The sequence below is a fragment of the Chelon labrosus genome (genome assembly GCF_963514085.1).
Source record: "Chelon labrosus genome assembly, chromosome: 5".
Classification (NCBI taxonomy): Eukaryota; Metazoa; Chordata; class Actinopteri; order Mugiliformes; family Mugilidae; genus Chelon; species Chelon labrosus.
The window spans coordinates 22141074-22154213 of record NC_140341.1 but is presented as its reverse complement, the minus strand read 5'-3'; the positions used below and the strand labels follow the sequence as shown (position 1 = coordinate 22154213).

The 13140-nt window shown below is 40.6% G+C and overlaps 2 protein-coding genes across 2 annotated transcripts in view; one reads left to right on the top strand and one right to left on the bottom strand.

The window, feature by feature from the left end:
* Positions 1-1840: 1840 nt before the first annotated feature.
* serp2 (stress-associated endoplasmic reticulum protein family member 2) lies at positions 1841-5971 on the top strand (the record flags this gene model as incomplete). Its single annotated transcript, XM_084544576.1, has 3 exons — positions 1841-2257; positions 4259-4331; positions 5931-5971. Exons 1-3 carry the CDS (start codon positions 2174-2176, stop codon positions 5969-5971), a joined length of 198 nt encoding a protein of 65 aa, XP_084400702.1. The 5' UTR covers positions 1841-2173.
* A 2401-nt stretch (positions 5972-8372) lies between these two features.
* LOC311488512 (TSC22 domain family protein 1-like) overlaps positions 8373-13140 on the bottom strand; it is a 29617-nt gene continuing 24849 nt past the window's right edge. Inside the window, exons 2-3 of the mRNA XM_084545263.1 lie at positions 10982-11033; positions 8373-9233 (exon numbers count right to left, since the gene is read on the bottom strand). Of these exons, the coding sequence (XP_084401389.1) occupies positions 8964-9233; positions 10982-11033 (322 nt within the window). The 3' untranslated portion in view covers positions 8373-8963. The remainder of the gene's footprint in view (positions 9234-10981; positions 11034-13140) is intronic.

Here is a 13140-nt window from a genome sequence, read left to right as displayed (position 1 = left end):
TTAGAGGATGTAGTCACTAAGGCAGAGAACATGAGGGACACACCCACCCATCAGTAGCATAAAAGCACAATGACAACAACACTATGAGAGAAATGTATGTATCATTTTGAACAGTCTGCGTCATCTCTAAGTTCACAGACGAGCAGCTGTTATCTAACTACACTCCAGACAACAAACGGAGTCCTTCCCTTTGTGCTAACGGCGCTCGTCAGTCAGCACTTGATCATGAGTTGGCTGCTCAGACTAGACCTTCACGTCTCTTCCTCGCTCCGTTAGTGGAGTTTGTGTGTCTCTCCCCGAGCAAACCCTTTGATTCAGTTGCCAGGCAACCTCTGTTCTGTCTCTGCCCTCCTTTCACTCGGAGCGGCATACTAGCTCACCCTGTCAGAGAGAGTGAATGATGTAAGGAGGCTGTAAGTGAAACAGAAACATATTCATGGAATCCGAGTTGTTATTCTTTTCATCACAGTGACACAGATCTAGCTTCTGTCTGCAAATCAAATGTGAAAACAGTGGGAGCTTATCACATTGACCTTAACAGAGCTTGTAAATTGGTAGAAAAGGACTTTGCTTTAAGGTACTTTGGAGTCTATTGGCATGAAAACTCAAGGACTATCTCACTGGGAGTACGAGTTAAGCTACACAAGTCAGTGAGTGCTCGCTCTACTCTACAAAGACAACAACAATATTCTTGCAGACAGTTTTTCAGAGGGTAAAACTCAACATGTAAAATGCATGAAGACAAACGTACCCAGTTGTCTGTTTATTAGGTACGCATGCTCAGACAGATGCATTTGTCTTCATGAAGGCTGTAACGTTTAGTTTTTGTGAAGTTTAGTTTCAGACCAGCTGGGGGATCAAGCTTTGCAAAAGAAACATTCTAGTACGCCTTGCTCTAGGTTATAATTACTTCAGTTTAAGGTATTACACTTTTCAAAATCTCATCTGGCGAGTATGTATCTTAACAGTCCAGATCACAGGGACATATGCATCTACTGTACTCTCCTTATAATTTGAGTCATATGTTCTTTTTCGCCCCACATTAAAGACATTTTGGGGGGTTTTATGATTTCATCACAAAAGTGTTTTGTACCCAGCTGAATATGGACCCTTATATTGCAAGATCTGGAATCTCTACAAATTCATCACATGACAGCGCCTTGTAAACTGGTGTACTGGTTTTCGCATCTATCTTGGCAAGATGACATATCTTACTTTCATTATGTCCTTTAAGTTAGAAAAGATAATATTGTCAGTTAAAACTGGCCTATTTTATTAAATATTCTGTTCTTTACTAACCCTACCCATTAGTTTTTTTTTTTTTCTTAAATCATAATCTATGTATTTAATTATATATTGGGTGCTGAGCTATGAATGCATGTGTGCACAGAGTGTCTCTTCCCAAGGCCTCCAACAAGGAGATTTATATGCTATATCTATTAATGTGACATTATCACCATCTCTGTTCCCCCAATAAAGTTTATATACAGTATATAGAAAAAATAAACTTTATGATGTTTAACAATTTTACTTAAGAGCTGTTGCCAGATCACACACTAATAAAAACCATGATTTTAAAATAATAAAGGGAGACACTAGAACAATTGTTCAACACAGAGAAAAGGCTATTAAAATGTGGGCATCATTCAAATGATACGTATGCGCTATTTATACATTTGGGGAAAAATACATTTTTTATTCATTTTTTATTTTATTTTTATTTATTTATTTATTTTTTACTGTAAATCTAAGTCTATTATCAATAGCTAGAGCGCGCCCTGGCCACGCGCTCCTCTCCTCCAGGTGCAAAGGGGAGCAGTTGTGAAGCTCGCCAACATAAAGCACGCAGCTTCCTGTAATAACCTTCAAAATAAGACTTTTTGCAAGCATTTCACGTTTGCCTTCCTTCGCGAATATAGAAAATGACTAAATATTAACTTCGCAACGTTTGCAAAATGCAACAGATCCTTTTGTGCGTGCTCTTCAAACTACGACACAAAATACGGATTGTCGGTGCTCGTATTTCGTGAGAAAACCGAACTGGTTTCCGGTTTGGTGGCGTCGCAGATGTCGTGGCTTGACGCGGGGTTGCTGTCGTCAGCCTGCAGCATCAGAAAAAATAACAGGCTAAAAACAGACTAATTTATCCCGGCTGCTGCGCTCGTCCTGGAAGATGGTGGCTAAACAGAGGATCCGCATGGCCAACGAGAAACACAGCAAGAACATCACTCAGAGAGGAAACGTGGCCAAGACGCTGGTGAGCCGTTAACCGTCAGCGAGATGCCAGCTTGACATTAGCCCAGATAGGTGACGTTCAGCCCGGCATGAGCACAGCGGCATGATGATGATGATGGTGATGATGGTGATGGTGGTGGTGGTCTTGGTGCCAGCTGTTAGATAAACGTGTCTCACACATACCGAGGGCCTCCACCACCTGCCTGTGATTTATTCACAAGACGTGTTATGAGCCACTGATTTCACTTCATTATAATGTATTCAGGTGGATTCTGCTGATCGTTACCGCCCTCCGCAACGGAACTGTAGGCTACGATACTTTACACAAGTCAGAGAGTGACAATAAAAGATGAACACGTTATATTATATAGCACAGAAATATAACTCCAACCAAGGCTCGTGTTTCTTTTATATAAAAACACCAAACTTAACATATGTTGTATTTCTAAACGGCTTTCAGATTAGACAAGTCAATCAGAATATCATTTATTAATGATTCATTTTATAATAAATTTAATCACCCAATCATCTCCTTTAGTGTTGACAGCAAATTGAATTTTGCCTTTTTTGGATTGACGGGATGGTTTAAAAGGTTGATGTTTATATTTCTAAAAACTTATAAAAAATATAAAAATATAAAAAATAACTGACTAATAAAGGGAAAAAACAAACAAAAACAACTGTCTGCATAAAAATTAATCAGTGAGTGAAATTGCAGCCCCATATGCAAAACCTTATGCGTGAGATTTATAAACTGACGTTAAATAAGTAACACGATATTTGGATTTCATTATGAGGCATGTTCCAACTATAGGCTACTCAGAAAACATACTTCTTCACGCTGTTGGGATAGTCCTACAGCCAATTGCAGCAATGTATGCTTCTCACAAATGAATTAATTGATGTTAACTTTTCGTCCTTTAAATTTATTTAGCTATCAATATCTTTTACAACACATATAGCTCTATACGTCTCACTGTCCGACGGCAGCCATTTTGTTGTAAACAAAACCAACTCAATGGCGCTCGGATGACGTCATTGTTACTCTTCTGTCAATCACCACATAAAGCCCACCCAAACGATCTGATTGGCTCAGCAGAGTATGATGAATTCCAAACTGTGCGTTTGAAAACCAAAAAATTTGGATGGGTTGGGAGGACTGCGGCTTGCTTCCAGGATGATAAATTAAAATAAAAAAAAAATTTGCCACAATGTCCTTGATGCCATCTTAATAATTGATTAATCTATCAAATCTATCATGGGCTTTCCAGCTTCTACAAAGAGTGACATCTTTTGATTTTGTCCTGCTGTTTGGGCTCTGGTTTGTTTGCTGTTTTCCTGCAGTTTACAGAGTGGAAGGAAGGCTGAGGAGGGTTGTGTGACACAGAAAAAGCCCCAGAGCTGCTAATCTTTTTCCGTTTATCTCTATATCCATCACAGAGCCTTTCTTTCTTTAAACTTTATGGTCGGCGCTGAGTAAAATCACGACTCTTTGTGTAGGCCTACTCCTTCATCTGCAGCTAAAAACACGTCTTTCCACTCCTCTCCTCTTTCTCCAGCGTTGTTTACAACATTACTGAATCACTGACAGGAGAAGCTTCCCCCACAACAGCAGACACACATGTGGCATGTCCAAACAGATGATATCATCACGAGGCTGACGTGTGCTCCCACAATCCATCCACTGATGAGCCACAGTGTGATAAAGTGCTAACCCTGCACGTTTCAGGTTATAATTAGATGCTGGGGTTTGTGCAGCGAGACTAAGGAGTTGTTATTGTGGACATTTTAGCTGAGCAACCTTATTTTTATCTTGTCAAGATTTGGAAAAACTAGACAAGCTGTGATTGTAGGCTTTAAAGCAGAAGGAGAGTCCCAGAAAGAGCAGGGGAAAAACAACTGAAGGAAACTGGAAACCTCTTTGTAAACCTATCTAGCAGTTTTACTTTCAGTCTGCAGCGTCATGTACATTTCTGTTGTAGCAGCAGTGCTAATCTACATTATGTGTGTTTCTTTCCCACAGCGGCCGCAGGAGGAGAAGTATCCCGTGGGTCCCTGGCTGCTCGCCCTCTTTGTATTTGTTGTATGTGGATCAGGTACATAACTTTCATATGTACAGAAGAAAAGTGTGTGTTTGCATATTTTTACCCACACAACAATATTCTGAGGAAGATCCTTCATTTAAGAGGTAATCACTTGTTACTGCATTGAGAAAGGAGCGCTGAATCATTCATTCTACACCGTGAGAATATACAGTGCTGCTTAAAAGTATTTGTGCCTCTCCAACTCTTCTACATTTCTGCATAAAATTAGTCAAAACGAGTCCTTCAAGTAGACAAAGAGAACCCAGTTAAATATATTTGCATTTATTTCTTCAGTGAAATGAATCATTTGTACATATCCGCAAGTTGCAAAAGTGTGGGAACCCTTGTTTTCAGTATCTGCTGTGACCATCTTGTGCAGCAATAACACCAACTAAACATTTCTGGTAACTGCTGATCAGTCTTCTACAGAGGCTTGGAGGAATTTCAGCCCCTTCCCCAGTACATAACCACTTCGGTATTGAGATGTTGGTGGGTTTCTTCACATGGCCTGCTTGCTTCATGTCCTTCCACAACATTTCTTTGACTTGGTCATAACAACACAATCATTTTGTTCTTCTTCAACCATGCTTTCGTAGAACGACTTGTGTGTTATACTGGCTCACTGTCCTGAATGAACAAATGCACAAGTATGAGATTTTAGTTTGAATTGTTTTGTTGGGTTCTATTTGTCTAATTTCGGGACTTAAAAAACACTGATCTTTGAAAGTATTAAACCACTGTACATCGTGTGGCTTAAAAGATGTTATGCTCCTCTGTATTGTCTTAGTTTATTTAAGCATAAGCATATTTAAGCATAAGCATAAAGCATATTGTCTTAGTTTATTTAAGCATATACATACAATACAGAGGAGCATTACATCTTTTAAGCCACACGATGTACAGTGGTTTAATACTTTCAAAGAAACAGCAAGCAGAGTGCTCTAATTGGTCAACTCTAACAGAATTAGTAAACACCACCCATACGTGTTTAAGCTGAGAGTTGAAGCTGGCAGTGCTTCTGGTGAAGGAGGTGATGCAGGAGGAAGGGATATAAATATTCATGGAAGCGTTAGGTTGGATGCAGAAAGAGTACATGCAGGAGTGCAGGATGAGTCATCAACATTTTTTAAGTTGTTTTCCAAAAAACAACAATTCTAAAAATACCACTTAAATATGATTTGTTTTTTATCAATGTCAGTCTAGATAATAGTGTATAGGTGACGAAACCATATATGATATGATTTCATAGGGGCTAATATGGCAGGCTATGAATATAGCTAATACAGTGAATGGTTTCTCATGAGCTTGATTTAAATGTTAATATAGGTTCAGATAAAATTGATAGGATTCAAAGAGGCCAGTTAACATGAATAAAAGTCTTCTTTTTTTTACCACATTGAGTAAAAAACAAACACTTCAAATGCAATCACAGGAGGAGTAGTTTTGTGTAATGGATTCTTAGTCCTCCAGATCGGTTGAATCCGGTGGAGTCAGTAATAAAGTATGTCTTGTATCTGCTTTATCAAACTTACTCTGCAGCCATTTTCACTGCAGACATTTTGATTTTTCATTTCAAGCTGGTCAGTGACTAGTCAGCCTGTGTGCTCTCAGCCATATTTCAGATAATCCAGAGCATTCGTATGGGGATGTGATATAGAAGGTGATTCCCCGTCGCCCTCTTCATGCCCTCACTGAACCCGCCGCCTGCACACTCGCAACCCCACCCCCTCTCTCCAGAGGCCCAGAGACGGATGCCAGACCTCGGAGACATAAGCTTCCCCCGACCGCTGCCTGTACCACCCACCCCTCCTTTGGACACCACCCTGCCCTCAGTCAGTGTTTACAGTGTTGCAGTCTGTGGTACTGACAGCTTTTCTATGGACAGTCTAAAACCACGCCGGCTGGAGAACATGTGTGTCTCATTATTTTCACTTGGCACCTGTGCGTACATGTGTAGTGTGCGTGTGTGTGAGGGCGTGAGACCGGGCGGCCAGTGACTCCTGCTAACAATGTGCCATACCTGTCTATTTTCACTGTTTGTCTGTGCTGTGTGAGAAGAATGTTTTTTCAAATAAATGTTGAGCATTTAGTGATCGCTCACTTTTAATTCCGTTCCTGCGGACTCTCTGTGATTATCAGTGCACACTCACCTACACACAGTGGGCTGGTGTGTTTTGGTGGTGCAGAGGTTGAAATGAGCCAAACCTGTAGTGGAAATCAGCAGGAATCTATCTATCTATCTATCTATCTCTATCTATATAAATAACTGATCCTGGTTAATGTCACTTCTTCTGCCATAATGTTGTGGCTGATCAGTGTATGTGCTAATATGACGGTGCTAAATGCTTTAAACACCATCTGAGGTATACACACACACATATATATATACATACACACACACACACACACACACGAATTACAAGAAGAGTGTATGACTAGTTTGTGTACAGAATTGTATAGCCCTGAACACAGAGGAATTAATTAAACTCAGATTTCTAGTTTTAATCTAGCTACTTAAAATGTTTTTTTTTTTTTGCCACAGTACTGACGCTGCTCAGTGGGGTTTAACAGTCACTTGAGGACAGCAAGTAATCAGAACCGCAGTTGAGCCTTGTCTATATTAAACTGTAGCTCAGTGACCTAAAACAACTCCTCTGAAGTTTCGAAATGAACAGAACATCACTTTGAAGAACGGGTGTATTTAAGATTTGTATTGATTCATCAGCCATATTGAAAAGACCAAGCTGAACTGCCCCATGCACACTTCATTGTTGACCTACTGAACTCCAGCAAAAACACTACTTCATGCTAGTTTAGCAATATGAAACCATTTCACATGCAAAAGTTGAATTGAATTTCACCCCAGGAAATTTATGTAGGATTCAAAATGAATCTTAACAGATTATTTTTGCTTTTGAGAATTGAAATAAATCTAAATGAAGTCAGAACAGGTCATCTGTTCAGTCCAAACTGCTAACAAGGGGGTTCAGCAGCAGAGCAGTCATTAACCTTGGATTCAATAACACCCTAGAGCAGAGAGGCATTCAGCTGCAGGCCGACTTAACATACCACGCAAAGGGGGAAACAGCACTACTCTACAAGTGACTAGCCAGTCAAAAACTAAAAAATAAACTCCCTATCAACATATGGAGGCTCGGCTCACAATCGCATGCCTGCACCAACATGGAGGCTAAGAAAGAGACGGCGGCCAGGGTGTTATTCTTCCGTAAGCACGTTTATTGAAAGTTGTGAAGTGCAGCTGTCAAGTGCAATTGGGGGTATGTATGTTACAATATCTCATCCGGTCTTTGCGGAAACATGCACAGAACATGAGCATACAACTGATACACAGAGTGAAAAAGAAAGAACATCTCCAGAGTTTGTGTTATTTTTTTGAGTAATTGTTCATCCAAAAACTACTTCACTGTCAAAAAAAAAAAAAAGGTGCAATAGTTCATAAAGAAACAGAGAGAGCCAAGTGAAAATGGTTGTACAGTTAATGTTGCAGTTAGGGGTACGGACCACACTGTTGACTGCGTGTTGTCAGTTAAATAACCTAAACTCCTGTCGGTCGACGGTCCTGAAAGTACAGCATTAAAAATAGATGACACAGACTGGGCAAGACCAGCGCATTCCTTGCTCATCTGAATCAATCTGTGTGACCTAGATAGCATTTGTTGTTTTTCTTCTTCTTCTTCTCCTCCTCTTCCTCCTCGCTATTTTACAAGGTACTTACACTATACAGAAATATACATCATCTTCTGCCCATCAAACTTTTTAGGAAAAAAAAAGGAAATGCAGCTTTAGCCCAATGTCTCAACCCTGACAAGTAAAGGTTTAAATTACATGCCACTGCAGGGTCGAGGAAACAGCAATGATGAGCTATGTCCAGGGCAAAATGAGGAAAGTGAAATACTGAAAATAGAATATCATCATCTCCATAAGAAACCATGATTTGTTCATCCCATCAACCCACAGTTGAAGTAACATCATCAATGCTGCCAAAGTGTTGTTCAAAATAGCCCCACCCACCCACCCCCCCATCTCCCCCATTCCAGATGGGGACTTTGTCATGATAATAGTTGCTCACATTCTTCATTTGTCACTCTGAGAAGGCTTTTTGTCTCTCTTTCTCAAGCCTATCAACATGAAACTTAGTCTTGAGAGAGATCCACTTGTATTTACATCATTCAGCAAAATAGGTAACAACAAATGCAATCCTCCACCACCTCCTACTACTCAATCGCCACTGTCAGTATAATCGACATCACTTAAAATCCAGACACAGGCACAGTGATTTTTTTTTTTTAATCTATAGTTTACGAATATGGTCGCCACTGATAAGCTGTTTTGTTTCTTCTTGTAAGACATTCTACTTGATGACCAGGGGTTATTTGGCGAATGTTTGATGACAGATTCTCTTCTGAAAACAATCCCCCGTGAAGCATCATGAGATTGTCACCCTCCACTGTTCCTTAAAGCGCAGCGCCGCTTGTCCCGCTGGCCACATCCTTCTGAGATAAATATGTGCAAATTCTTGTCTTAACAGCGCGACCTCCAGCTGTAGAAGGCAAAGTTTGGCTCTGCAGCTCTAGCAGAACTCAAAAACTGTCAGTTAGTCAAGTCTATTGTGTATAGACCGGGCTACGCCGAGGGACCAGCGCTGTGCGAGGCAGACTGGGCGAGGGTGGCGGTGCTTGTGGGTCCCGGTGTGGCAGCTGTTGGAGGGGCAGGCGGAGAACCGGTCTGAACCTGGGCCTGGAACTGCGCCATCTGTTCTGGGCTGGCCAGAGTCTTCAGCAGCGTGTTCTCCTGCTCCAGCTGGGAGTTACGCTCGATCAGTTCCTTGATCTGCTCCTTTAGGACCTCCACCTCCTCACGCACGGCGTACATTAGGTGACTTTTCACCAGGTCCTGAAACAGACGGAGGTATAGGTTTATGACTGACAACCTTATCGAACATGATGGACAAAATGAAATGGCACATTATGAATCATTTCGCCAAACAATGCTGGCCAGAGGATTTCTAACAACTTGGTAGAACTTGACCTTTCAACCAAGGGTTGAGTAAGACATATACTCATTTGCCAGTTCATTAGGTACACTACTATTACAACAACTACTACTACTACTACTACTAAAATGAATGCATTCTAATAAAACAGTCCTGCACCACATCTTAGCTTCATGGAGGTTATGGATTCAAAGTTACCCAGAGAGTCTTGTGTCTTGAAATGAACTCTGATAATGTAGGGCATGCGTTCAAAATGTAGTACTATTAAATTGTAGTGTGTTGTACCGGCACATGTTTGTATTATACTGACCATTTTAGTCAGTAGGCTAGGCTAAATAACAGAAGCACTTTTGTGTTTGATTCAATCCAGTGTTTAACAGCACCACAAACTACACCCTCCAAAAATGATCATATAGTGGAATTACCACGTTTCTTACAAATTTTCAGCATAAATTGAACGTTATAACAGTCATGAAGGGGGTTTAATGCAGGGGCTTATATTAGAACTAATTCCTTTTCACTAGTGTACCCAATGAACAGGGAAGTGAGTGTTGATATGACCCATTTATATGGCTATCAAATGTCTTTCTTTTAAGAGATGGAGACATAGATCAATGTGCTTTGCAACACTGTATAGTGCATACAGAGCATATTGGTCACATAGATACACTTTAAACTACCAAAAAAATAAATAACATAAAAAATCCAAACCTCAGTTCAGAAATCTTAAACTTGGATAAAAAGTTGACTTTCTTATTAAGACAGCTGAGCCAAATGCAACTCAAGGACAACACAACAGATAGTCTCACTAAAACCACGATTAGTGAGCTCACACAACCGGAAGAAATTATTTTGCAAGAAAAATGATCGGCAGTAATGTAATATATTGTGTAGAAACGTATATGCTCTTGAAATGCGTGACAAGGACCAACAAACACATCACTACGATGTGACAACAACATAAATATTTTTCAAACTGCATATACATGAGGACGTATGCATCTTTAAACTTTGTACATCATCATATATGGTAATAAATTAATAAGATCTTGATGAAAGAGAAAGCGTGAGGAATAATATTCCCATGTTGCTACGTCATTAAATCGGCCCAGCCAATCAGAGGCCGAGATATTTATAACCACGGGTGTGAGTCTCTCAGTTTGCCTAGCAACAGAGCTGACAGCAGGGACAACAGAAACTGTGAAACAGAAACTGTGAAACAGAAACAAAACCCCGTGTGACTTTCTGGGAATAAAGCACTGGATTCCCATATCTACTTTTACAACACAACAGAGGTTGTTTTATTATCACTGATTTAAAAAATGAAAGTAAAGATAAAAACAATAACTACTTTTACGGCCATGGGGTAGTCTCACGCTGGACAGCTAGATTAAAGTTACTCTATTTCACAATAGGATAAACGAAAGTGTGCGCACGTCATAGTTATTTTTTATTTTTTACTCCACAGTTAGTTACTATTTTGTTGCCAGATATTCAAATGAATACATAAACGTTTAACTACACTATGAAGCTGTTCACTAATACTTCCCTGATACAGTCATAGTTGAGAACAACCACAAGCTACGGATCAAAAGTCACAGTCATCATTTTCCACGGTGCAGAGAAAAAAAAGTAGATGAAAACTCACCATTGCTTGCTCAATCTTGTTGTCTATGGCCACAACGCTGGCTCCAGACGAACTGCAAGAGAAGAGAAGGAGAAATAAATACATTTAAAACCATCCATGTATGAAGATGGAGAGGAGCGCAGCCTACGGAGCTTCGTATAACCAGCCCTTCTCCCTTTAAACAAGTGTGGGTCGTTACAGGAAGCGTCTGGAAATTTCTATAAAATCAAAGGCAGGGTCTGACTGAAACAATTCCTCCTTCCTGGAGAGCGTTTATGGCGGTTCCGTCCCTGGCACAACGACAGCATCCACCGCCTGCCTTCATCCCACAGCGGTGACATTACTGAGCCGTGTGGGTACAGAGGGGCTCCGTGGGGACAGAGGGGCTCCGTGGGGATGTATTTACCTATTGTCGAGCTTGAGGTTGGAGTTCTCCGCGCTCAGTAGCGACGACAGAAACGATATGGAGAAATTTCTAAGCTGGCAGACGCCTAGATCCATGGCCACGGTGTAGCATGGCGTATTCATGCTGTTCATGTTTTACAATCCGTTTACAAACTCCGACTCGACCTCAAAGAGACCAGCTCCGCGAGACACATTCACACGCGCTATTCTTTTACGGTTTTTTCTTTTTGTCAGGTAAAGCTTGTGCACCGACGGCAGCGGTACAGATGCAATCCAAGGTCAGCTCATCTCGAGCATACACAGAAATCTGCAGCTCGAGGCAAGCCCGAATAATTTATCCAGCGACACATCGAGGAGCCGGCTCCTGATTGGCCGAGGCCGAGGCTATTTGAATAATATATGCAGGAACGCCCCCACCTGCCGCTCAGCTGACACAGTTTTGTATAAAATATTCCGGCAGCAGCGAGGAGGTGGATGGAACCGGGAAAAACCGGATGGGAGAGGGAAGAAGAAAGAGCTGTAGCACTGAAAAACAGGCCCAGGAAGGCGAGATTTAGGACTGTAAATTACTGCGACAGCACACATTAATCAGCCCCTCTTCGACTGTTAGTGCTGCCTTGGGCATTTTAAACAGAGGAATTCCCTTTATGTTAACCTTCAAGGTGTAATCTAGTTTTTAGATTTTAGACTATAAATTTTTTTGTCGACAACATTTTTGTCATGTAAGGGAAATAGGAACTGTTCTGATAACAATGTGATATTACAGGTTATTACTTATTGCTAAATACTGAGGAATGAATTAGTCAGTAATATTCCTCCTCAAAATGTCAGTAAACACAAGCTGTTTTGCGTGTGCCACATACTGCCTCATTTACCACAATTTTACTTACTAAGATTTGTAAAATTTCTCACAAAAATATTATGCAGAATACAACACAAGGAGGCCTATACAAGCACAGTGTTCATTGTGACCCAAACACTATTTAAGTACTCAGAAAGCACAGCCCACAAGAACAAAAATCCTCACGTCATCTTGTTGATGTAGGAAACTACGTTTTACACAATCCATATGATGTGCACCAAAGACAAAATATAAAGTGGATAGTTACCAGCAGTTTTCAGATCAGTCAGAAATAAAAGCATGTAGGCTCTGTGCAAACCAAAACGCTTAAGACATACATATGTTGCCCCCGTGAGGCGCTGTACAGTACTGCACAACTGTGAGGTTGATCCACAATATAATCAAATTAAAAAAGCCTCAACACTTTAGTTAAGATACTAAGCGTTCAGCGGAAAGGATAAAAAAAAAGATGCTGAGACTAAAACCTGAAACGTCTGGAAGGTACATGTTCATGGAGATGGACAACATGGATCAGTGTGACACCAACAACACCACACACCCCAAAGGATCTTTGCAACACTGTCTGGTGTGTAGGGAGTATCAGATACACCTAAAACTCCTCCTAGAAATTCCCACCTCTGACATTCCCTGAACACCACCCGCTCTCCCACACACACTTACACTCTCTGAAAGGCAATTGTCACTTATTCCATCCCCACCCAAAATTTTGAAACTCATCTGTACAGACAGCTTCCCACGGGAGTTTTTTATTATTATTATTATTTCATTCATTTCTAAGCAACCATCAGATAAACCAGCTATGTTTCAAGGGTCATTTTAGAGTAATTTGATAACCTGACTTTAATTCCTACAACTTTAGCCCCCACAAGCCTTTATCATATTTAATACAGAATAAAGATAAAGACACACTGCA